The sequence below is a fragment of the Vipera berus genome (assembly GCF_964194415.1).
Source record: "Vipera berus genome assembly, chromosome: 4".
Lineage (NCBI taxonomy): Eukaryota > Metazoa > Chordata > Lepidosauria > Squamata > Viperidae > Vipera > Vipera berus.
Genome location: NC_138206.1, coordinates 38,060,910 through 38,087,636, shown reverse-complemented (window position 1 = coordinate 38,087,636; position 26,727 = coordinate 38,060,910). Strand labels below are relative to the sequence as shown.

General features: G+C 33.3%; 1 protein-coding gene across 2 annotated transcripts in view; it reads right to left on the bottom strand.

Moving 5' to 3' along the window:
- The window catches only part of EPHA3 (EPH receptor A3), a gene marked incomplete at its 3' end in the record, with an annotated part of 224,684 nt that overhangs the window by 181,413 nt on the left and 16,544 nt on the right, over window positions 1–26,727 (bottom strand). For both annotated transcript variants that reach the window (XM_081327303.1, XM_081327304.1), the window contains exon 2: window positions 16,849–16,913. In XM_081327303.1, coding sequence (XP_081183429.1) covers window positions 16,849–16,913 — 65 coding nt within the window. The remainder of the gene's footprint in view (window positions 1–16,848; window positions 16,914–26,727) is intronic.

Here is a 26,727-nt window from a genome sequence, read left to right as displayed (position 1 = left end):
TCAACAATCAATACTCAAGTAAGGGCCTATCCAGAAAGAACCCCTTGAAGAGACATTATTTTCAGGCAGCAAAGTTTTGTGTTGTATTTCAAAACTCAGAGAAGGAAAGCTGTTGTCCATGAATTTTTGTAAACATAGTTGGAAATTACAATAATTATTAAATTATAAATTGAAACCACAGAAAAACTCACAAGTTAAGGGTTAATAATGAAATGTCATGTTTAGAACATTCTGTAGAACTCTGAAAAAAAAGAACAATATCTATCTGCTTTTATTTTCTGTCTTGATTCATTTCAATACAGCTTACTTCAAGAAACAAAGTAATAATAATTCAACCTTAAGGATGCTTGATTAGTATTCAATTACTTTGAAGTCATTTAATCATGTTTTCCTTGTGTTGTTCCTTTTGGTAAACCATAATACTTTTAAAATTAACACAAGGAAGCTGATAATTCTTTGCATTTTCTTTGAACAGCTAATCAAACAAATAGTAACTAGTAACTTCTTTTACTGATATGGCTTCCTCAAATAATTAAATATCCTTACTTTTACTTTTAGTTTTCCCATTTTTTTATTAATAGTTTTAATAATCTTAATTGTTTAATAATTGTATTAACTAGTCTAGAGACTCTAGTCAGTTCCCATTTTCCTCTAATTGCCTTTAGAGTCAGTACCAAGGTTTATTCTAAAAATGTATCCTTCTTTTCTCTTTAGCAGAATAATATCTAAAACTATTAATGCTACAGAAAACATGTGTGGAACAAAACTGTTGTTTTAAAGGTAGGAAGTCTATCTCATTCTAAATTTCATTGTTTCCTTCTCATGTATATTACTGGACTGTGGGGAACCTATAATGAAATTATCTTTCATTGTAACTTCCCCATAATCAAAAGGGTTCAAAAAGAATCCTCATGGGAGAAATGAAAATTAATAAAATTGTCAATGGTTTCAGTCTGTGTATGTCTCTAGGCCATGTAAAGAGGAACCCTGCTTGTAATTCTCCAACATATTCCACTGTTAGAAATTAAACATTAAATTTCATAGAAATATCAAGGATTGTTCTGATATAATTCAATGTATACTATATTTCATATCCCTTAAAACATATATTTCATAGAAACAGTGAATAAAATCCATTTGCAGATATTTTAGGGAATAAAATAAGGTGTTGCCTTTTAGGAGTATTCTGCCCAATTACGGTATGTTCTCTTTAGCATGGACATATAATATTGATACATTGTAGTCTCCTAGAGGTTGACAGCCCAAATACTAATTCTTTAACAAATATGCTATCAAAAGTATGAAACATAAAGTGAATATTTAACTGAACAAATACTGCAACTTTTCAAAGTCCAAGCAAGTTTTCAAAAAGTCTAAGAAGTATGACAAAAATAAGGCCACTGACTTACTGATTGAATGATATTAATCTTGCCCTTCAGCATAAAAAGAACAATGTGAAAGTTTAGTTTAAAATTGACCAAAGAATTCCCAAGGAAATCAAACTGTGGTAGTGATCAGTTTTGAAAATGACAAATAGTCATATAGATGAAAACCAGACACAACTGACCAAATGAACCAATTTCCTATATACAATACATAATAAGGACATTTCAATCTTGTTTACATTAATTAAAGGTATATCTTTAACTCAACTCCTAAAACAAGCTAAACAAACATCCAAATCATGTTTTACCAATGTTTGTAAATAATGTCCAATACTAGTTTAAGTACATGTGGTTTTAAAAAATTTACTTCCAAACATGTCACACATAATTACACAGAAATTTTGCATTCACTGCAAAAAAAAAGAAAAAAATCCCAGCCCTTCCCCAGTGGCATTGAATTCCATCTGACCAAATAAGAAGGCAAGGATGTCGTTTAATATTGTACTATTGCATTTCAGATTAACCAATCTTATACAGTCAGAAAATAACATTTGCTTAATCAGAACTAAACTAGAGTTTGCAAAATCTAAAATAAGATACAGTATGTTTAGGTGTATTTGATCCAGAATTGGACTTTTTTTTAAAAAAAAATCTAATTTAGAGCACACAAACCTTACAAATGTTTACCTACATCTATATAATTGCCTATATCCCTTCAAGGACAGATTTCAATGTTCTGTAGAATACAACTTTTGGTAATTAAATTGGAGGCTGACATAATGCACTACTTCTCTGGGTGAGTCTGCCCTCAGAAGCAAAGCCACGATAAAGCAGTAATACTGTGATAAAAGCAGATAAGAATGAAGATTAACTATTTTATTCCCTCTAAAATATTCCTATCTTCTATAAACGGCATTCAAGTAGGGCTTGATCTTATACTTCTCTTCCACAAAGCTATTTTACTGAACTATGGGGAAGACAAGTTTTTTTTAAAATCCACTTCCACACCACAGCTCTTAGCAGCAATTCCAGAGGTTTTGATAATTTCCTCAATGCAAAAGTAATATATTTAATACTTGCAGCAAATCAATATAATTTTCAGCTTATTCACAAGTAACTTTTATTTGGCAAAAATCCCATATTGTTTTTCCCTTATTAATTCTTCCATTTATATAAGGGTTAGCCCAGGGGAGTCAAACCCGCAATGTCACATGACGTGTTGCGACGTTATCGTGACTTTTTCCTCTTTGCCAGCAATGGAGTGGGCATGATTTCAGGGTGATGCATCCGTTTGACATCCCTGGCTTAGCCCATTGCCTTCTCTTGCTAACATTGTTGTTTTAAAGTTAGTAGAAAATATTTGCTCCTAATTGCATATTTCTTAAAACAGAAGTCAACTGGAGACAGTTTGATCCTTAACATTTGGATTCTATCAACTTGGCTGTAAGAACTGGATGCTATGTGATAAATCCATACTTAATTCATTTCATGAGAAGACTACTGAGCAAACATATTGTTAAATTTTCATTACAAAAAAAAATAAACTATATTCGGCTCTTCTGATAATTGTAAGTTTTAAACCAAACTTCTCACAAAGGTCAGTAATAAAAGAGTCAAACTCTTAAGCCTGAAAATACTTGAAGGGGTGTTTCTCCTAACTGGATTCTCATCAGCAAAGATACAATTTTCAGAGCAGCTTAATGTCCCAGCCACATATGGCATCATCAAAATTTGTGAAATATTTTTCTTGGGCAATGGTGGTTGAGATTTACAGTTCAATGCATCTATTTATTGCAGTAGCCTTTAGCATTATAAGCATGCATTTTAAGAGACTGAATCATTACTCCTGTCCTATGAAAGCATATGCACAGGGGAAATATACAGAACTAAACACTATGACAGCATTTATGGAGTTCCCAAGCCTAGCCTACCCAACCCAAACTTAACTGGTTTTCAAATTTTACCGCAAGTATGTCATTTCTAAATTTACCACTGAAAATCATCCAACTATGATTTACCTTTTGTATTTAACATGTTCATATTAAATTATAATATAATAGCATTCTTTTATGGTTCACAGGATCATAGAATTGTAGAATTGGAAGGGTTCAGAGGATAGTTGTAATTCAACTGTCTGTGACGTACAGTAAAACCAATCAAAATATTCTCAAGAAATGCCTCTCCAATCTCTTAAACCACTCACTTCTTTAAGTACCGGTAAGTGTTTTGCTGTTGTCCAGATTTTACTGTCAGGAAGTTTTTCTTTATATTTAAATGAAATCTGGATAATTGCAATTTGTACCCATTATTTCCAGCATAATTTCTGTGGCAGTAGAAAATAGTTCTTGATCATCTTCCCTGTATTATTCTTTTATGTACCTGAACAGTGATTTCATGTCTCCATTCAATTTTCTTTTTTTCCAGACTGAACATGTGAGTTACCCAGAGTGGTTGGGATTGTATGAGTGGAGTGGTAGTTGTACAAATTTGATAAATAAAATAAATATCTGAAGTGTCAAATCAACCTGTTTCAGATCCATGTATCAATTGTGTCTTACTCCTTTGAATCTAATCTAACCAATATCTTTCTGGAAATATGACATATGGAAGTATACTGGCAAAACAGAAATAAGGACTTCATATCCTTTGATACAATGCTTCTTCTAATTCAGCCAAAATTCCATTATTTTTAGTCTCACTTGCCTAGTTAGTGTTTAGCTTGTCATCAGTGATCCATCCAAGTTCTTCTCCAAATTATATTTCTGTATTTCTGTAATTTTCAATAGCTTTTAATAACTTTAATAATTGAATTAGAATCTTTTAACTACTGGTTGGCTTTAGTTTATCCTTTGTATTTTATGCACCATTTGTGTGTGTGTGTGCGTGTGCATGTGTGTGTATGTGTATGTGTGTGTGTGTGTGTGTGTGTGTGTGTATGTATATATATATATATGTGTGTGTGTGTGTGTGTGTGTGTGTGTGTGTGTGTAAATTGCTAACAAAGCAATTTACATAAATATGAGCTGTCACCGGTGTGACTACTGCCTGTCGATGGCCTTCAGGATAGGCTGAAACAGGAAATAAAGATTTGTCCCATGTTTGGGGCCTAGCAAGGTAATCTAAAATAGTTAACAAGCATTTGACATATATATATATATATATATATATATATATATATATATATATATATATATATATATATATATTTGTTTTCATAGATTCTCGCGGGTGTCTGTATGTGTAGGTCTAGAGTCTCGGGTTTCTTCCCGCGTTCCTTTCATCTTCAGAAAGTTGTGGCGACGTTTCGACGAAATCCCATCCGTCATCATCAGGCCGGAGTGTTCCTCCTGCTGCTTTCAGGAGCAATGCGTGGTCTGTCTGTTCCTTTCCTTCCAACTGCCGGTGGGGCTGTGTTCCGACTGGGTGGAGGCGTGGCTGCTTTCTGATTGGGTGGGGGTGTCCTCCGACTGGGTGGAGGCGTGGTTGTCTTCTGATTGAGTGGAGGCGTGGCTGTCTTCTGATTGGGTGGATGTGTGGTTGTCTTCCAATTGGTTGGAGGCGTGGCTGTCTTCTGATTGGGTGGGGTGTGTTCTGATTGGGTGGGGTTTTTTGTTGTGTCGTAATATCCTGAGTGTTGTGATTTGGTGTCCTGAGGAGTGGGCTGTGTAGTGGCCTCCAGAGCTTTGGCTTGGCTCCGAGTTCGAGGACCCACCATGCATCTCTGGTATGGGTCAGTCAGGTTCGTGTGTGTGTTCTTCTGCTTGGGTGATAGCACTTTTGCTTGACTTGTTCTGTCTTCTGTGTGGGAGAGTTTTTGTTCTGGGTGTGGATGAGTCTTGCTGGGGCTGTTGGCATTTGGGGTTGTTTGTTGGTTTTTTAAATCCTTGTTTGCTGAAATTCGTTTGTCTATCAATGCTGGCATGTAGGCGGGAGGTGTCGTCTCGCTTGTTCATACTGTCTGGGTGTTTTTCTATTTCAATGGCTTCTCTGATTATTCTGCTATTGAGATGTTCTATTTTGGCGATTGTTTTTGTACCTTCAAAATTGATGTTGTGTCCCGTAGTGTTTATGTGTTGTACTAGTGAAGATGTGTGATCTTTCTTCTGTACTGAGTTCTTATGTTCTTCTACACGTACCTCTATTCTTCTGTTAGTCTGTCCGATGTATGTTGCTGGACAGGAGGCGCATGGGATTTGGTATATGCCCTGGTTTTCCAGTTCTATTTTGTCTTTGGGATTTCTCAGGATGGTTGATATCTTTCTGTCAGTGTTAAATGCGGTTTTGATGTTATGTTTGCGTAGTACTTTACTGATTTTGTCGGTTGTTCCTTTTATGTAGGGCAAGATGGCTCGTCCGTTGTTCTGTTCTTCTTCTTGGATGTTTTTCTGTTTCGGAGTCCCCTGCTGAATTATATTGGTGATTTTGTTTTTTTGGAACTTGTTTGCTGTCAATATGTCTGTCAGGGTGTGTAGTTCTGTTTGTATATGTGTTTCATCTGCAAGGCGTCTGGTTCTTGTTATTAGTGTTTTGGCTACTGAAATTATTTGTGCTGGGTGATGATGTGATTGCGCATTGAGGTAACGGTTGGTGTGTGTTTTCTTTCGGTAGACTGTGTGTCCTAGGGTTCCGTTTTGTTTTTTGTATATAAGTACATCCAGGAAAGGTAACTGGTTGTTTGTTTCAATCTCCATGGTGAATTTTATTTTGGGATGTAGGCTATTCAGGTGTGTTAGGAAGTTTTCTAGCTCCTTTCTTCCGTGTGGCCAGATCACGAAGGTGTCATCCACATATCTGAGCCACAGTTTTGGTTTGTTTGTAGTCTTTTCTAGAGCGTTAGTTTCAAATTCTTCCATGAAAAGGTTGGCGATAACTGGTGATAGAGGGGATCCCATTGGTGCGCCTTCTATTTGTTTGTATCTCTGGCCTCTGTGTATGAAGTATGTGTTTGATAAGCAGTGTTCTGCTAGTTCTATAATATGGTTTGGTGGTTGGTATTTGCTTCTTATTGTTGATAGAGCTTCTTGGACTGGCACCTGGGTGAATAGTGATACCACATCGAAGCTGACTAGCAAGTCTTTTTGGTCTATCTGTAGATTTTTCACTAATTCTATAAAGTGGTATGAGTTTTGGACATATGAAGCTGCCATTTCTGCTTGAGGTTGTAATTGTTTTGCTAGGTATTTCGCTAAGTTTTGTAGTGGTGAGCCTATAGAACTTACTATGGGTCTTAGTGGGATTCTTTTCTAGATAGGTTGTGGGATCTGTAGGCAATGCTACAGTGGTAATGGACACATCAGACTATGAAGAGAAACTGTCCAACTTACTCAAAGAAACTACATACAAACCTATATATACAGATCCCACAACCTATCTAGAAAAGACCACCAAGAAAAAGATAAAATCAACTTCTATAAGCCAAGAAATCCAACAAACAATCATTCCTAGGGAGAAGTCATCCAGATGCCCAAAACTATATGGCCTCCCCAAAATACACAAAGATGGAATCCCACTTCCTAACACACCTGAATAGCCTACATCCCAAAATAAAATTCACCATGGAGATTGAAACAAACAACCAGTTACCTTTCCTGGATGTACTTATATACAAAAAACAAAACGGAACCCTAGGACACACAGTCTACCGAAAGAAAACACACACCAACCGTTACCTCAATGCGCAATCACATCATCACCCAGCACAAATAATTTCAGTAGCCAAAACACTAATAACAAGAACCAGACGCCTTGCAGATGAAACACATATACAAACAGAACTACACACCCTGACAGACATATTGACAGCAAACAAGTTCCAAAAAAACAAAATCACCAATATAATTCAGCAGGGGACTCCGAAACAGAAAAACATCCAAGAAGAAGAACAGAACAACGGACGAGCCATCTTGCCCTACATAAAAGGAACAACCGACAAAATCAGTAAAGTACTACGCAAACATAACATCAAAACCGCATTTAACACTGACAGAAAGATATCAACCATCCTGAGAAATCCCAAAGACAAAATAGAACTGGAAAACCAGGGCATATACCAAATCCCATGCGCCTCCTGTCCAGCAACATACATCGGACAGACTAACAGAAGAATAGAGGTACGTGTAGAAGAACATAAGAACTCAGTACAGAAGAAAGATCACACATCTTCACTAGTACAACACATAAACACTACGGGACACAACATCAATTTTGAAGGTACAAAAACAATCGCCAAAATAGAACATCTCAATAGCAGAATAATCAGAGAAGCCATTGAAATAGAAAAACACCCAGACAGTATGAACAAGCGAGACGACACCTCCCGCCTACATGCCATTTGGAAACCAGCATTGATAGACAAACGAATTTCAGCAAACAAGGATTTAAAAAACCAACAAACAACCCCAAATGCCACCAGCCCCAGCAAGACTCATCCACACCCAGAACAAAAACTCTCCCACACAGAAGACAGAACAAGTCAAGCAAAAGTGCTATCACCCAAGCAGAAGAACATACACACGAACCTGACTGACCCATACCAGAGATGCATGGCGGGTCCTCGAACTCGGAGCCAAGCCAAAGCTCTGGAGGCCACTACACAGCCCACTCCTCAGGACACCAAATCACAACACTCAGGATATTACGACACAACAAAAAACCCCACCCATTCAGAACACACCCCACCCAATCAGAAGACAGCCACGCCTCCAACCAATCAGAAGACAACCACACATCCACCCAATCAGAAGACAGCCACGCCTCCACTCAATCAGAAGACAACCACGCCTCCACCCAGTCGGAGGACACCCCCACCCAATCAGAAAGCAGCCACGCCTCCACCCAGTCGGAACACAGCCCCACCGGCAGTTGGAAGGAAAGGAACAGACAGACCACGCATTGCTCCTGAAAGCAGCAGGAGGAACACTCCGGCCTGATGATGACGGATGGGATTTCGTCGAAACGTCGCCACAACTTTCTGAAGATGAAAGGAACGTGGGAAGAAACCCGAGACTCTAGACCTACATATATATATATATATATATATATATATATATATATATATATATATATATATATATATATATATATATATATATATATATGTATGTATGTATGCATGTATGTATATATATATAACAGTCGTTTATAAACCTTATGACATTTACAATAAAAACTTTTGTTCAGCATACTTATTACAGAATAAGGCATATTTCATATTAATATCAGCATTTATTTGAAAGGTATTTTTATAATTATATTTACTTTAAAAATTAAAGTCCTAGAAGTGGAACTTTATGAGGGGTTTAGGTAGCAATGTACATCTAAAGTATTTGTTGCTTGTGTGAGTTACAAAACTCAGTTTTCTCCAAGGTCTCCAGGCTCATAAATATGATGTAATCAAGTGGGGGAACTCTGCATTTAAGACATAATGCAACCATTATTTCCAAGTGAGCATCAGCATTTTATTCCATGGTTAACTTATGCTAATCAATTCTGAAGAAGAGAACAGTGGGAAATCCAGAAATGATGGGAAGGCTTTTCTTTGGAGAGTTTGAAGGTGGGGGAAGGGAATATCCACCATGATCTCATCTCTGATAACTTTCCACAAATGGTCTGCATTTATGCTGAGAGTCTGACAGAAATAAAATGCCTGCCCACAAGGGAAATGATACTGTTTCTAACCATTGAAGTTAAAAGGGAAAATGGGAAGCTGGAACATACACAGTATAACTTCTAAATAAAATCTTTATTTAGGCCTCAGAATGGGAGCTGAAATGTACATTTCTGGAAACCACAGAAAAATGATACCCAATCTGCAACAAGTTATTCTGCAAACAGTGGAATGATTGATTATATATGTAATTAAATAAGAAAGTCTTTCACTACTACCCCCCTTCTTTTCAAATGTGCAGTGGCAGCATAGTTGCTAGGCTCTTAACTCTTTTCTTAAGCTGGTGGTGGATTTAATTATTTTAAACAACAAAACTGTAAAAAAAAAACCTGAAAGGGTTACTATAAAGTGAAGAGGAAAATTTTGACAATATAAAAAGCAGGCAGGAATTAGTAGAGTAAAACAGAGTTTTGACTGAAACAAACTATTTTTTTCTGTTTTACTGATTTCAGTTATTATTAATTTGAAACTCATAAAGAACAAATACCTCAATCTTATTTTATGAACCAAATAGATATCCTCAGAATATATATATATATATATATATGTATGTATGATACACACACACACACATACAATCTTGGAGAATTAATTTGCATGTAGTAAATAATTAAACTCTTCCTCAGCTGGGTGAAGTGTGGGACTTTACAGACAAGACATTCATTTCCTGAGGGGGGATTGGTGGGGTTTTTTACTATTTTTATTGGGGTTTTTTTACCATGTATTAACTGTATTTTTAATCGGGCATGTATTTAATTTATCTTTTATTTTTTGTAAATTTCTGTGTTTTATTCTTGCCCTGTACACCGCCCTGAGTCCTTCGGGAGAAGGGCGGTATAGAAATATTAATAAAAAAAAATTTCATCCTTTAAATGCAAATGATAACTATTTATGGAGAAGCACTTCTTCTATCTCTATAGCATGCTTTGAATCCCAGATTTAGAAATTCCAGACTTTGTTTCTTTTCTGATTCACCATTTATTATTTTCTTCAATAACTTACACTCTATGTTCAATGTAATGTACATGAAAAATCTAAATAAATGATCTGTTGGGTTAAGATTAATATAAACTGGATTAAATGTAACTTGTCTGACTATCCATAATAATAATAAAGTCCTCAGAAAAAAATAGTTAGGAAGATACTAGCAATTATATTTGTCTAAAATAGTGCAGTTATTAATCATCAGTTTGGTTTCATCAATCAATTTTCTCCAGTTACCTCATGAGCTAATATTAAGAATTAAAATTCATACTTGGGAAATCCAAAAAGGCATTGAAAAGTAGTTTTTCAGGAAACTGTAGTCATTTGTTTGAAACATCAGCACAACTATATTGCAGTACAATTATACATTTATTTTCAAGGTTTTATGTGATAATTATTGGCAAAGTCTTATAGAATCAATGCTGTTTTCAGTTGCCAAGTCTTAAATGTATTAATTTGTTTCATCATAGAATAATTATCTTTTCTGAACCATAATTAAGTATAAATGCAACTTACTTTTGACTAGCAGTGTTTTCTTCTCTGCAATTTCTTATTTTTTAGCAAATTTGATTTTCTTACATAATTTAGGCTGACTGAAAAGTGTATTTTATTACTATGCATCCTTTGTTGGCACCTGAATAATATTATCCTCAATAAATGATTTCACAGCTATGAAAGCTTACTTTACTGCTGAACTGATAACTCTAAATATGATGTGTTACCGTCATTATTTACTTGCAGTTAATTGTTTGCTTTTTGCATTTTGATTATTGTGCATAATGCATTATAAATTATGCAATACTTAGTGTAATAGCCTTGTATTATAAAGTACCAAAATAAATAAATACGCAAAAAAAAATATTCTAACTGTAAATGTCTATGGAGATTCTCAGTCATCCAGGTCATCATTATCCCAAATGTACTTTTTCAAAAGGAAACGGGATTTTCTTGAACACATTTCACTTCTCATCTAAGAAGCTTCAGTTCTGAAAAGCTTCTTGGATGAGAAGCAAAATATCTTCAAAGACAAACAAAGGAAGTCCAGTTTCCTTTTGAAAAAGCACCTTTGGGACTAACTGTAAATGGAAAATTTGATATATTTCCTTTGACTTCTCTATTGACTTCTGGTGACTGCCTAGGTAACCCTACAGTTTTCTTTCTGAAAGCTTCCTAGAGCTAAGGATTGGCCCAAAGTCACCCAGATGATTTTGTGTGTCTAAGGTGGGGCTAGAAGTCACAGTCTCTCAGTTTCTAACCCAAAGCTTTAACCACTAAATCAAAGTGGCTCTATCCCATCCCATCTCATCCTGTCCTATCCTGTACCATACATGCCATGCCATGCCATGCCATGCCATGCCATGCCATACCATACCATAAATATTAGCTCCAAATTTTAATTATTGTCAAAGAATTTTAAAAATATTGAACATTGAAACTGGGATGAGCACAGAAGAAGGCAAAAAAGCAAGAGATGTATAAAGTCAATCCAGGATATGTTGGAGGTCTAAAGAATTACATCTGATGCGACCCAGATTAAATGCCTTCTACAATATCATTGCCCCTGATGTGAGGTTTGATCCATCTCTGATAGCCTTTTGGAAGACCTGAAAATTTTGTTCTTCAAACAATCTTGGGATACCATAATAGTTGTATTGTATTTAGATGGACATCATCCCACAATTTTGATTTTATTTATTTTTAAAGTGTTTTAATATTTTTGACATTGTTTTAATTGTTGATTATACTCCAACCAAAGTCATATTTAGTGAAAAGAGTAGCCATGTAAATGTGTTAAGAAAAATCAAATAAATAAATAGAGAAATGGTATTTAGATAAGCTTAGCATTTACAATAGTTGTAAATAAATACATTACCAAATCTTTAAACAAATTTAATACATTAGGTATATTCATTTAACAGCAATGCCTTCCTTATAGTTTTGTAGGAATATCTGACATTATTATCAAAAAATAAATATTTAGATTAATCATTCTCAGTTCTAATTTAGCAAATCCAAATCTTGTATTAATGTTTCTAATAAATAATGTTTCTAGATCATTTTATTTTTCTCTTGCATTATATGTCTTCCATTTTTCCTGATGTAAATTTGCATCTTTTTGTAAAACGTCCTCAATGTAAAATAAATTAGTCTGTTATACATTTGCACCCATTATACTTTTATATTCTAGTATTTTACTTATATTTAAAATATTCTGAAGGACTTTTTTCCATTATTAAATAATACAACAGAGAATTTTAGACATGCTTTTTACTACAGTGACATTGTTAATAAAGAGAAAGGGAAATTCACAACTCATGTGCAGGATTTTTTGAATGGAATTTAGAATAAAAAATAATATATCCAATATTTACATATGTATAAGCCAAAATATGAGACCCGGAATGGTGCAGTGGTTAAAGCATCAGGTTAAAAACCGGGAGACTGTGAATTCTAGCCCTGCTTAGGTTCAAAGTCAAATGGGTGAACCTCAGCCAGTCATTCTCTCCCAGCACTAGGAGCCAATCTTGACTGAATACACACATGCACATGTCTAAAATATAGACTGTACTTTTGTGTTATGTGGACTATATATAACAGAGTACAGTAATGCTTTCACTCAAAATGAATATGAAACATTTTGAAAACTGTTTTATACAGTCTAAGTGCAGAAAGCCTCAGTTACCAGAAATCTTTTAACAATAAACTGAAGAGGACAGTTTCTTACTTGAATAAATAAAATATGGTTATGACTCTTTTTTCCCCTTCTACAAATCTACTCAGATTCATTTTATTGACTGACAAGACTTGGATTTCCCCCATTCCACATCTGTAGTGCTGTAATTTATGTGAATTGCAGTTAATAATCAGTTCTGTTATGCTTAATCAGCATATCAATAATATGTTCAGCAAAGACTAAGAGGCTTTCATTTCCCAGACCCTTTCATAGATTTGATTGATTGACAGAATGAAAATGGCATAAATACAGGTGGTGGTTTAGGATATTATCTCTGTGGACTTTGAAATCATGTAGAAATAGATGCATCTAGTGCAATTTTTGGCATTTTTAATCTTTCTTTCTTTCTTTCTTTCTTTCTTTCTTTCTTTCTTTCTTTCTTTCTTTCTTTCTTTCTTTCTTTCTTTCTTTCTTGTTTTTCTTTTACCAAATCATTACAATATTACTAGTGCAAGTGTTATAAATGTAAAGGATAGCTTTATTTTTCTTCTTTTTCCCCCAAAAGGGAAGAGGATAAATTAAACTATTACATTATTGCAGAATAATAATACTGAATCAAGGATTAAAACACTGTCAATACAGACTCAGTAGAGCGCAAATAGAGCACAAATATAAAGGAGACTGTTCTAAAATAAACATCCCAGAATTTTGCATAACTGAGAATCAGAGCACTATAATGAAAAAAAAAACATGTCAAATATTCCCAAGCAACTAAACAAAACCTCTTCCTAAATTCACTTTTTATATATCAATTATATAAGTCTGAAGATCATTATTGGATGCCATCTAAAGAAAAGAGACATGAGAAAAAATATTTCTCACACTGGCATTCAAGATCTATTGGGCTATAATGGGAATATACTATTGTGTTTTGAAATTTGGCCAATATCATGGCATAAGGTTCATTTCTGAGTCAATGCTTCAAGCGCAGCTCTATTAACTTGAGCTTGTAAATTACCTATGCCCTATTAGTAATGTTTCAATATGATGTGACAACCTTATTATGGAAGCTTACATTTGCATTTATTTTAACAGCCTTAAAGACACATGTAAAGTATGGTTTCAACTTCTCGGCAGATTATGGATTTTCTTTTTCTGTTCCTTGGACCTCCTCTCATGAACAGGCACTCTTATAGGCATTTTGTATGTCCTTGTCCTTGTACCTGTTTGTCATACAAAGCATACATTCATGGTGGCACAGTGGTTAAAATGTAGTACTGCAGGCTATTTCTGCTGATTTGACGGCTGCCAGCAGTTCAGCAGTTCAATTCACACTGGCTCAAGGTTGACTCAGCCTTCCATCCTTCTGAGGCCAGTAAAATGAGGACCCAGATTGTTGGGGACAATATGCTGACTCTGTAAACCTCTTAGAGAGGGCTTTAAAGCACTGTAAAGCAGTATATAAGTCTAAATGCTATTGCTATTATACTGTTTTTCTTATGAAGTTTAGATTCGTATTGTAGGTGGATTTCAGAAAGTTGTAGGTTTCTTGGAGTTTTAATTAATATATACTAGAAAGGATTGTAAAAATATTGTGTTTCCTCTTTTCAATTATTTTGCACAACTTCCTTTGGTTACTTAAGAATACAAGTATATAAAACAAGAATAATTCAATGATTGAGCCTTAAAATGTCATAATAAATCACACCATGAAATTCTATGGAAGTTTCCTTGATACACCATTATTTTACTCAATCTACATTTCCTGTATTCACTGTATTATTCTGTGACATTTATTTTCATGTTCATATAGACAAGATTGGTCTACATCCTTATTTCATTACAGAGTGTTATACATTGAACAGTTCTCTTAAGAGAAAACATTATGTATTAGAAGGAAATATAATTTCATATTTTTGCTATGTTATTTTTTATGCTGCTTAATATAGCATTAAAAAACCAGTAATTCAACATCATTTAAATAAAATAGCATAATAATGAAAGCATCCCATATTTGTGAAATAGAAAACATGAAGTTCCATGAGCAAATCACTTTTTGTCCAGGTAACCCTGAATTAGCAGTTATAAAGCAAAACCATTTTTTTCTAATTAGTATCACAATTCAATTCCAATAAAACTACCATCACAGCATTAAAGTAAATATCTACATACATTCTTAAAAAGCAATGTCAATGTCAGTTGGATACTAAAAAACCAGAGGCAACCAAAATATTGTTTTTATAAATAATAAACTTTTGTGCACTTAACTGGTTATTCAAAGTCATTTTTAAATTATATTAAATTATAATAAATTCTGGTTTAGCGACAGCTGAAGTCATTTGAATTTTGACTAATAATGCTTCAGCAGCCACTTTGCCACACTACTCTCCAATTTTTGATTTTCAGCACCCGAAGCTGAAACAAGAGGAAAAGCCACTTCTTTGAAAGACAGAGCTAGAGAATTAAATTAAATGTTACTATTCCAATTTTACAATAAAAATGACTCATTACTTTACTATATATGTGTACCAGTCATAAAATATGATGTATATTATTTGACTTTTATTGTTATATTCATGTATATGTTGTTGTTTTTTACCAGCTCCATGTGATAATAGGCATAAAATTTCTATCATAAAGTCATCTAGTTATCTGTCATTATGTATACTGGCCAAGACTTGGACCCTTAAGCAGATTTTAACTTTAGCAGAACCAGCCACCTTCTTCAAACTTCATTAACTATACACATGGAAAACAAAGAATATGCTGTGATCCTAATTCTGTCTACTTATACTGTAATAAACCCAACTTTCCCTGGAAAGTATGAAATGGTATGTATAAACATATATGAATATATGAATGGAAGTATAACTATCCATCTACCACTAAAATTCTCTTTGACATAACTTTTAACTGGATGAAATGATTATCGTAGGTCAATGTTTTTTCAAACAATATAGCCCAAATAGGTTAACTTATAGAATGATCCATGACTCCTGAGAAATGAAAATTGGGAAAATTATGGCTGTTCCAGTGCTTCCAGGAAAGAAGGAAGGAAGGAAGGAAGGAAGGAAGGAAGGAAGGAAGGAAGGAAGGAAGGAAGGAAGGAAGGAAGGAAGGAAGGAAGGAAGGAAGGAAGGAAGGAAGATTCCTCATGCTGTCAGCCAGCTTCCCACAAGGAAATTGAATAGGAAAGCCGGCAGGAAATCAGAACTTGTTCCCACTCCCACTACTTTTGCCTGCCTGTGATTATTCTGTTTCTCTGGTGAGAAAGTATCTGCAAAACAATGACCAAACAAGCATGGGGTCTCTAATATAGTCTAATTATAATATAATGGAAGCCTTCAAATCATACTGAGCTCTTTAACTAGATCTGGTTCTCATGGTTCTCATTGTTCCTCATGCTTATAACTGTTTACATGTATCTAATGAAACTACAACAGCCAATGTTTGTTTCACATTATTTTGAATTGGTAACATGTTTTACCAATTCTATTTCAGTTCAGGCTTAGCAGAGATTTTTATATTATGGTTAAAATTATTTTCTAGTACAAAGGAAAAAATAAGAGTGTGTCCTTGTTGGGTGTGGAGGCTCTAGTGGTGGTTTGGGGAGTTTTTTGGGTCAATTTGGCTTAAAATCGACAATCTTAGTTATACAGAAGGAACACAATTATTATTCACATGAAAGAACCTTGTCCTTGCCTATCCCTTATGCTTTAATATGGAAAATGTTCAGGAAAGACTCAAATATCTTTAATCATTCAATTAAAACCATAATCAATATCAAATCTATCTTCAATATAATCAATCCTAAGTCACTAATAAGAGTCATGGAAGTTAAAGCCCTTCCAAATCTGGAGGAATACAGGTCAGAAAAGGCTGATTAAATGAAATCCTTAACATAAATATTTATAATCACTTTAATACTACTGAAAAAGATGCTGGCTTTATATGAAACACGGAACATGTTCAGGGATTTTTGATAGAAGCATGAGTCCCAAAATATAAACTCTGTTTAAAAAGGAATAAAGAACAGTAATACCACACTAAATCATACTTGTGTTTTTCTGTTTTCCACAAAGTAAGAAAAGGTTAAATAACACAGCAATGTTTCCCATTTTACAGTTTAATGGACTCACCCCATGTGATGGGTAAGAGATCCAGCTCAGCTCTCCTTGAATTGCTTTTGAATCTAGCAGATTAACTGTGAAAAGAAGACAAAATAAAGAGGAATGAATTTATCTGTGTTCAGTTATAGTCCTCTGTTGTTGTTGTTGTTGTTGTTTTTAAAAGACTTGATTTATTGGTTTTGAATTAAATTATTTCAAGTGCAGAAAAAGCAGAACAGATGTATTTTCAATTAATTTCCACAAGATAAAAAAATGTACCAGCTTCTCATACTCCAGTCGCATTTCTACATCCAGTCTCTCAGAAAGTTGGTTCAATAAGTACTAGTAAATACCAGTGAGGGATGCAACAAAATTCTGTTTTATTTTAAGTTTCACATTTCAAAAATTTAATTCAGCATGAGTAATAATTAATCATGATTCCAGGGCCTGACATTATACATTATTCTACTTATCTGCTGATAACTTGATTTGCTGATTGATATTTTTAAGGAAAAAATAGAACTTCAGACAAAGTTTTTAAACATGTATTTTCATTCTGAAATAACCTCAAGTTTTTAACAATCTTTTAATCCCCCAGCCGCCAAGACCAGATATGCTAGTTGAAAATGTAAGTTGCAAATTGAATTAAATACATTTTGAAGCTCTGAAAATAATGTTGAAACAAATCCAGTAAAATCTGCCTTTTGTCAATGCAACCTCCCACACAAAGCACTTAAGCTTGTGCTATATTTCATAATAAGCATATTGATCTAAATGCCTCTGAATGATTCTTATGATTCTACAAAACATCATTATGACAGTTTTCATATTGGCAAAATTATTAAGAATTATTGGGACCTGTTTGAAAATGTAGCATCTTAGCATATAAAGATTTACAATTCTCCTGGAGATTTATAAGTTTCTTTGTTGTGCTTCAGGACTATAATTGTTCATACTACAGCAACTGAACTATCCGAATCCAACAGTACTAGTGAATAAAACAAAATTATTTCTGTACAAAGGAGAGGTTTTTAATTTACATTTTGATTAATATAGTATAAACTAAAAAGTATTGGTTTTCCCTACAGATATATTTACTTAATTTTTATTATTATTACATATTAAATAAATATCTAATGCACACAGAAAATAAAACACAATATAATAAACCTTTTATTATCTTGTCCACATGCTACAAATATTAAGCACTGTAATATATTTCTTTTTTTTCCTTAATAGTGTAAATCTTGTTTCACTAAAGAAAATTCTGTTCCAATATAACCAAGAAAATCCAAAATACATTCTACCTATCTGTAACATCAGATATGCACTGTAGACCTAGGGCATTTAAACAACTATTTCTATTATTGAGGTTTACAAAAATCCACATGACTCCTAGGTGACAGCAAGAAGAAATGTTATCATTTAATGGTTGTCAAAATTTTGCTACTCAAGTTGGTAGCCCTACATTAATATGACTTATTACATACTTAATATGATTTTTTAAGAAATCCTTAATTTTTTTTGAAATATCCCTTGTTTATTTATATGATTTAGAATTCTAAATAATTCAGGCTACTGTTACAAACTTTTAAATAAAATGTCTAAAACATGTTTTCTCAAAATCAAAGGGACAAATTTTTTACTGTGGTTTATTTTAAAAAAGACAAAAGATATACTAAGTGGATGAAATCAAGATTTTTTTAAAAAAAACTTTGTATATTAGAATAAATTATTATTTTTTAATTGGAAAATGAATAGGACATATTTATAGGTAAAATAAAATAACAGCAAATAACTGGAAATTTATTTATTTTTATTTATTTTAATTCCATTTATATCCCGCCCTTCTCCGAAGACTCAGGGCGGCTTACAAGCTTAGCAGTAGCCTTCATTCTATGTATATGCCTGCTTATTAGGGCTTTCACACACACACCCAAGCGGCATTATTACAAAGTCAGCTTAATTGCCCCCAACAATCTGGGTCCTCATTTTACCTACCTCGGAAGGATGGAAGGCTGAGTCAACCTTGAGCCTGGTGGGATGCGAACCTGCACTAAATATATCTATTTTATCCTTTTCAAGGAATGAGTTTATTTATATTATTGGTTCTGCCCAGGAAGATACAGCTTATATTTGTATCAAGAAAATTAAGGATGCTGTTCCCATCACCTCCTTTAAAATTGAAAGTACAACAATGTTAATTGCACAATTAAATTAGCTTCTACTGACAACCTCAACAGAATCTTCAAAGCCATGTAAGAAGTAATGATTGATAGAAATGGACATAGTGTCACAATATAGTCCATCATTGCATTAAGAATCTGTCCACTTAAACTGTTCAATTAGAAGCAAAGTTTGGGGGAAACAAAGAGTTAACTTTAACTGAAGTATCTTTTAGAGGAAGACATATTTTTACAACCAATTTATATGAATTAAGAACAATAAGAAATGCCATGTTATAGAAAGGATGCAGAGCTACCTAATGCGTGCAAGTATATTTATCACACAAAGAATCATAAAAGGACAATGGTAAAAAGTTCACTTATAATAAATATAGAATTTCCTTCTAATACAGGAATACTTAAGCAGCGCCAATTTTTCAGTTAATAAAGGAGCCTTATTTTTTTTTCCAGGCTGCTCCTGCTTCAAGTGCTGTTCTTGGTTATATATTTTCATTATGTCAAGTCTCTTCTAAGGTTTATACTCTAATTTTTTATATCAAAATGAAGTTTTTGTTGTTTCAGTTTGTTTTTTACAAGTATGGCTGGAGAAGCAGGCTTTCAGCTATTTGTTTGTGCATGTGTCTCTGCAGTCATTTCAGCACAGCGAAGTGAAGTGAAACCTGCCTCCCCAACACACACACACAAATACACACTCACAAACACCAAGAGACAGAATGGAAACAGTTGAAGCAATTGTCAACACTCCTGCATATATATCTTAAACATTTAAAAAGCATATTTGCCATTTGCACAGACATTGTAGATTGAATGTTTATAAGATTTGAAAATTAAGAACTCTCACTTCAAAGCACCCTAAAACTGCTCAAAAATGTCTACATACCAAATAATTAAAATTTCTTAGGTAAGATCATTCATTTTAGAAATCTAAAAAATACACATTTCTTTTCTATTGGTCAATGATTATATATCTACATCTATATGTTTTACATTAAGCTGAGGTCAAGTCTTAAGCAAAATTACAAATACAATTATCTGTATTTTTGGCTGTGGCTTTTTTTATTTATCTAGTGGTAATACAAAATGGTAAATGGAGAATACATCAAGCTTTGCATATGTTTGGAAATGAACAAATTCTTTCCCTAAATGTTCTTTTCTTTCCCTGGTGAAAAAAATACTAATTAAAGTATGCATATTGGCAATCCACTGCTGTAAATCGGGGTGGCTTTGTACTTTTAATGTGAAATAGGTAATTTCTGCACCACCACCATGAATAACCAAACAACATTAAGTTGTCAAAAATACTGATTGAAAATCACAGAGAATGAAAGAGGATACAAAGGAAACGGGGTAATGAAACAAGGATTCACCATTTCCAGCATCTTCCCAGATACCCAGACATCTGAAATATTAAAATGTTTTGCTAAGAATCCGTTTGAATTCATGAAAAACGTATGAGATTTTGCCTCCTCACAGAAGATTCTGAAATGCTTTGGCAATTATTTTGCAACTTTACTTTTGGGATACAAGTATATTCCAAAGTATACTTTCAACCAATACTGTTGACTATTAGCAACTGTGCACAGGATCAGAGCAAAAAGCTGCGGGTATAGGTCTTATTTATGTGAGATGAAATGATAATAATGAAAATGAGCTCTGGAAATAGAGGGGATGTCTTCTGGCATTAATATTACATTAACACTTTAATAAAGCACAATTCATGCAGTGATGATCTAAAGCAATGCAATGCTTATCCTGAATTACTCAATTCTATTTTTGTTGCATCATCTAAAGCAGGGGTCTTCAAACTTGGCCCTTTTATGACTTGTGGACTTCCTAAAGTATACTTCATAGGATCTCTTATAATGTCGTTCAATCATCCTGTGCCAAGTAAATAACTTAGAAACCATAAAACAGAGAGTCCTCACGGACTCTCAAATTGTGTAGCAGTTTGTAGACACAAACCCTGCAAACCTACATACCTATTTGATTATTTGGCAGTAAAGCCTGCCAAGGCTGTGGGACTTATTTGGAATAAGCAGACTTTGGAACAGGCTGCAAATTGCAAGAGTGAAAATTACCCAATTTCCTTCCCACTAAGGAAAAAAAAAGGTTTACCCACAGTACAGAACATCAGGATATTTACAGCCTATTCCACCATACCAACAGACATACCAATTGTCTATTATTAACAGTGTCCTTTTCTAAAAATTCTGCTTCCAGCACATTCACCGCAAACTCAGTTGTGAGCAACTTCACTATTTAAGAGAAGCCACTGTTTAAGAGAAGCCACAGCCTCAGTTGATGTCCTGTTTGTAAGCACATCTCATTTGGGAATTTGAAATAAGAACAGCCTATGACTGATCATTTGGCTTCACTATGTATGGCATTTTGTTCCAAAACATGAGGCCTTTTACTGAGAATTGTTCATCACTATCAAAATGAATACGAAAGAGATCTAAAGTCATACCTAAATTGAATTCACAGAAATATCTACTAGCATATCTACTAGCTTATAAAGCAGAGTAGGCCAATTCAAAAAGACAATCTATCATTTTGTTAAATAGTGGGTTCTTGGTGCAGGAATGATGACGCGAGGCTGAGTACAGAATAACTCATACTTTTATTTCTTGCTGGAACTGTACTGAAGCAAGGGCTGCAACCAGTCGCAATATATAGTCTAGCCCCTAGACGGCAGCCAATAGGTTTGAACCAACCATTGCTGCCTGGGGCTAGCCAATTGCAGGACAGGAGACAGTTAGTCTGGGTTGTTGGAGAGCCGTTAGCTGCTCTAGCAACCCACGTGGTGTATCACAAGAGCCCAGTACATAACACATTTCCTGCTTTATCTGAAACAAGGAAATTTTGATTCTCTGTATCTGCTGCTTTCATTAATTGGAAATTGGAAGAATCACATAATAACAGTTGTTTGCTATCTGAACTTTAAAAACATGGTTTGTTTAAACCAAGATTAACAAAAATAAACAATGCTAAGGTTGCAGGATCAGATCTAGTTAAGTTCATTAGGGTATTCATGATTAAAAATAAAGAGAGAAGGAAAGTACAGCTTTAAGAAACTATTTTAAATTCTATTGTCTATCATTTAAAATATATACACAATACTGTATATTTCATGAAAAAAGTGCATTTATATCTCTTATTCAGTTAGAGACAAAGTATAAATTATAAAGGATGCTATATTCTTTAAAAACAAGAAAGGAAAAAGCAACATAAATGAGTTTTTCAAAAAATATGAAAGTTTCCCAGTTTTCTTTTTTGTACTATTGCTATTGGTTTGGAATGGGAGAGGAAAACAGAATATGTGGTGATCTCTGTTTTGTCCTTGAGTAGCTAATACCAACGTGCGAATGCAGAAATCATTTATATTAGATAAAGTGTTTCTTCTTTTGATAATACTTCACAGCCTTTAAGCCTGCTGTGTGAAGCTGATCAATTATTATTCATCATTATGATTCCTTATTATTAACCAACACTCAAAATGTAAGGAGTTTGATCACTATTCTTCCAAATCAATTAAACTCAGCTTAAAATGGGAATATTTTTGTTCCTATCAATCAATAAATATGCAGGTGTTTAATTGGATTTCATGTAAGCTGAATTATTTTTAAGTAGATAATATAATTACATTTCGTGCATATACAATATAACTCTGATTTATTGGAACTGTAAGCGTTACTTGGATTTTTACATTATAATAGGTTTGCAGCTTCTTTTGAAGTAAAATATCTAAATGAATAAAAGCAGAATTCCTGTATCAATAAATTCCTTATTAATTTATACATAATACAATTTCAAAAATTGCTATTGCCGAAAAATATTATAAAGATATTATTAAAAAAAGATAATCACTCAAGACAAAAAATTTTACCATCTAAACAAATTTTTCAAATGTCAGAAGAGGCGAAAGTTTTTCCTTTCTTTCATTATTGCAGTTGTTCATTTTCGTTTATGAGAAAAATGCTAACACAGAGAAAATCAAATTTTCCTATACAAAGCAATAACATAAATAAATATGAATATACTCAAAATGAAAGCATGTAATTCATACTTGGAACACACAGAAGCCATCCTGAGGCAGGATCTAGATAAGTCTTGGAGATAAAACAACACTAGGACTGTTTACAGGCACATATAATATTCAAAAACTGCATGGCCCAGTTTCCATGTGTGGATAGATGCACACACACACACTGCGCAATAATGTTAGCACAGTTGAATGCTTGCTTCTTCAAAAATAAATTTCAATCAAAATGCCTAATTACAGAATTTCTTTAGCAATTCATTGTATCACCCACCATGTAGCACAAAAACTTTCTTGAATAGATTTGATTGTAATTATGAAGACATTTTTTATCTTGCTTGTCCAATTATTTAGAACTGCATCATGCTTTCAAATAACTTCAGGTATTATGCTGAATCTTAGTGCTTAAAAATTATTTAAAACAATAGTTGCATCCTATGCAATAGGAAGGTACAAGTTTCAAAATAGATTCATAAGTGTTCAAATCTTGCATGCAGCTGAGGACACCTCTTCTCTGCTATTCAATAGGCAAATGACTGTTTAAGGCAATCCACACAGACCTGAAAAATGAAATAATTACTTTAATGTTGAAAGCAGTAGCTCTTTAGTGAGACTGCCTGAAAAAGCTTGCAAAAAAAAGGAGAAGGATTTTTAAGATCTGAATAGAAACCAGAAGATGAACGTGTTAACAAAAAATATGAAAATATAAGGTCAAACAAAATTGATGAAGAAAACTGTTTTAAGATTTAGAAAAAAGTAAAATATTTGGATAGCACTATGGCACACAAGAACTGCATGTTATTTCAAATAATTATGTTAAGAAGTGGAATGATTTTTTTTAAAAAAAACATGCTATGATGGGAGAAACTACAACTGGGGATAATTTATGGGATAAAGATAAAGCACTACAATATGCAAAGGAAAGTGAAGGATTGCATTTACCTAGTCTGAAATTGGTGCTTAGTTTGGGTGTTGCTGAGAAATAAAAAAAATACAGTTAAAAGGACATTACCTAAGATTTGGCTGGTGTGAATATTTGAGGTATGACAAAGACATACAAACACAAGCTACATCAAAAAGTACTTTTATGGTTCTCAGCACAAGAAGCATTTTAGAAATGAGTAATTATAGGTAAAGATAAATATTTAATATCACGAGATTCTAGAATTTTATTACAGGGAATAAAAAATAAAATAAAAAGAATAACTGATGACAGAAGGACATATTTGTCAATAGTTATCAAAAGATTAAAAGTATACAAGAATTTGAATTTGTATACAAAAGAATGTATATTGATACTGAATAATGTAAGACAATTTGAAATGGAATTATATACAAACAATAGGCATGCAACTATCTAGAACAATGAAACTACAATACTTCAAATTTATGTTGGGAATGTGAATAATAAGAAGGATCAATTTATCATTCTTGTGGGCATTTAAAAAATTATAGTACTTTAAGTTCAAAAATATATAGTGATTCAGATGATTTTAAAAATTAACATTCAACTGAAATCAGAACTTTTACTTTTTATATAGTAGAAAATAGCACAGCTTTTATATATAACTACAGTAAAATTATTGTAGGCACAAAAAATGGAAAGATCTGAAAATATCTGCAGTGGAGGAATAGTTGCTGAAAATGTCAGAATTTGCTGAAATAATTAAATTGACTTGTTTGATTAGACAAAAGAAAATATCTACAGTATATATACTGGTAATTAAAATCCCCTATATAATTTTTGGGTAAAAAACAAAAACCTGAGATTATGATTTATGGTTTTTATTATTAGACAGGGTAGATTATATAAAGAAGATAATCATGATGTAACTTTAGAGATAAATTAAATTGTAATTGTACTTGTAATTGCTGTAAAGAAGGGCAGAAGCCATTTATTTCTTTAAAAAGTTTTTTCTTTTTTTTACTTTTCATGTTTTCTTTCTTTTTGCATTTTTAGCTTTGTTTTTCTCTTTCATCTTTGCTCTTTCTTTGTGTTTATTTTAGTTTGTATAAGTTCTTATTATTTGTTAAATTGTCAATAAATTATATCTAAAGAAAAAAGTCTAAAAAAGACATTTATCTTTAATATACATCAAAGGTCTATGCTTCCAAATATTTTTTTTGAGAACTCATAGCCTACCATGCATTTCATCAGGCAGAGATATTAAGCAGAAGAGCATTGAATTCTGACACTGAATTTCATCTGTTTTAAACCCATCAGTTGGAGCAAACCTGAATTCAAAATAGATTAATTTTCCATGTAACCTATTGTTCTATAAATAATACAGCTAATTTCATGTGCAAATGATCAGAGAATTTTAATATCTAAAGTCCCGATCTTTGCTTCTTTCCCAACAAATCACAATGTTGGGAATATATCAATTTAGACCAGGCATATGAAACTCATGACATCACGTGACGTTGTGTGATGTATCAGGACTTTTTCCCCATTGCCGGCAATGGGGTGGATGCAGTTTCGGCATGATGCATCCAGCCCACAGGCCAGCAGTTTGACATGCCTGATTTAGACTGTCCACCATTCTTCTTTAGAATTGGTATACCATAATATGGGAAACTATAGCTTTTCTACTGAAATTGGGACCAATAATGTCCAGACTGACAAGGAGTAAACAATTATATGCAGGTCATCATTTGAAAATCTTTGTTGTCAAACTTGGATTCTGTCAAACAGACTTCAAGAAGCATAGAGAAAATAGATGAATTCTGGACTGTTAGCAATCAATAGATCAATTTTAACTTCATTGCATTGAGATTTTATAACAAAACATTAACTCCACATCACTCTCACTAGATCAAAAACTATTGAAAACAAAATTAAGAAGCCATTTGTAAGAGATAACTATATTTCCTTTTCCAAATCTGATCCTACCCCCAGAAAACCAAGTGAGCAATTACAGTAATTAAAGTTTACATTTCAGACATTCAAAGTCTTATGCGTGTTTCCCTGTAACTCAAGTAATGCAGAATTCTATGAAATTATCTACAATTGGCACCAATGCATATACACGCATATATGTATGTGTGTGCTACTTTTTGAAATGTTAACTAGTCACCTAAATTAACTTGGTTGCATAAATGTTGGTCAGGTCTCAATCTGTGGTAGCAACTAATTCTTTTTTTAATCTGAATATTCAAAAGTAATAAATATACTTGTTCCTAGCAGCAAAGCAATGTAGAAGTAATTCACCAAAACATTCATATATCGCCAAATATTTGAATATTGGTATTTATCAAATGGCCTATTGACTGTGAATTTCATTAGTTTCAGTCCTATGGTCTGTCTCCTATGTAGATCTGGAAAGACTATTAAAATAATATTTACCTAATGTATTCATGCAATATTGTCCTGAAAAGAATTATCAAGATAAATCTGAAACAATGTGATTCCCCCAACTCAATAACACAGGAAGAACAGTTTTAACTCAATGGAGCTTTTTTCCTTTTCAAGAGCTGTGATTAAGAAAGAACACCAGATAATTGCAAGATCATTTCCTAAAAAGTGAAACCCACTGGGATAATTGTCAATTGTGGAGTATAATTCAAGAAAAATTATAAAAGAAGCTGACCAGAGATATATTTTTTTCAAAACAAAATGTATCTATGTAATACATTTATCAATCATTGCTTTCACAATTATGGACTTCTTGAAATAAAGGTAAC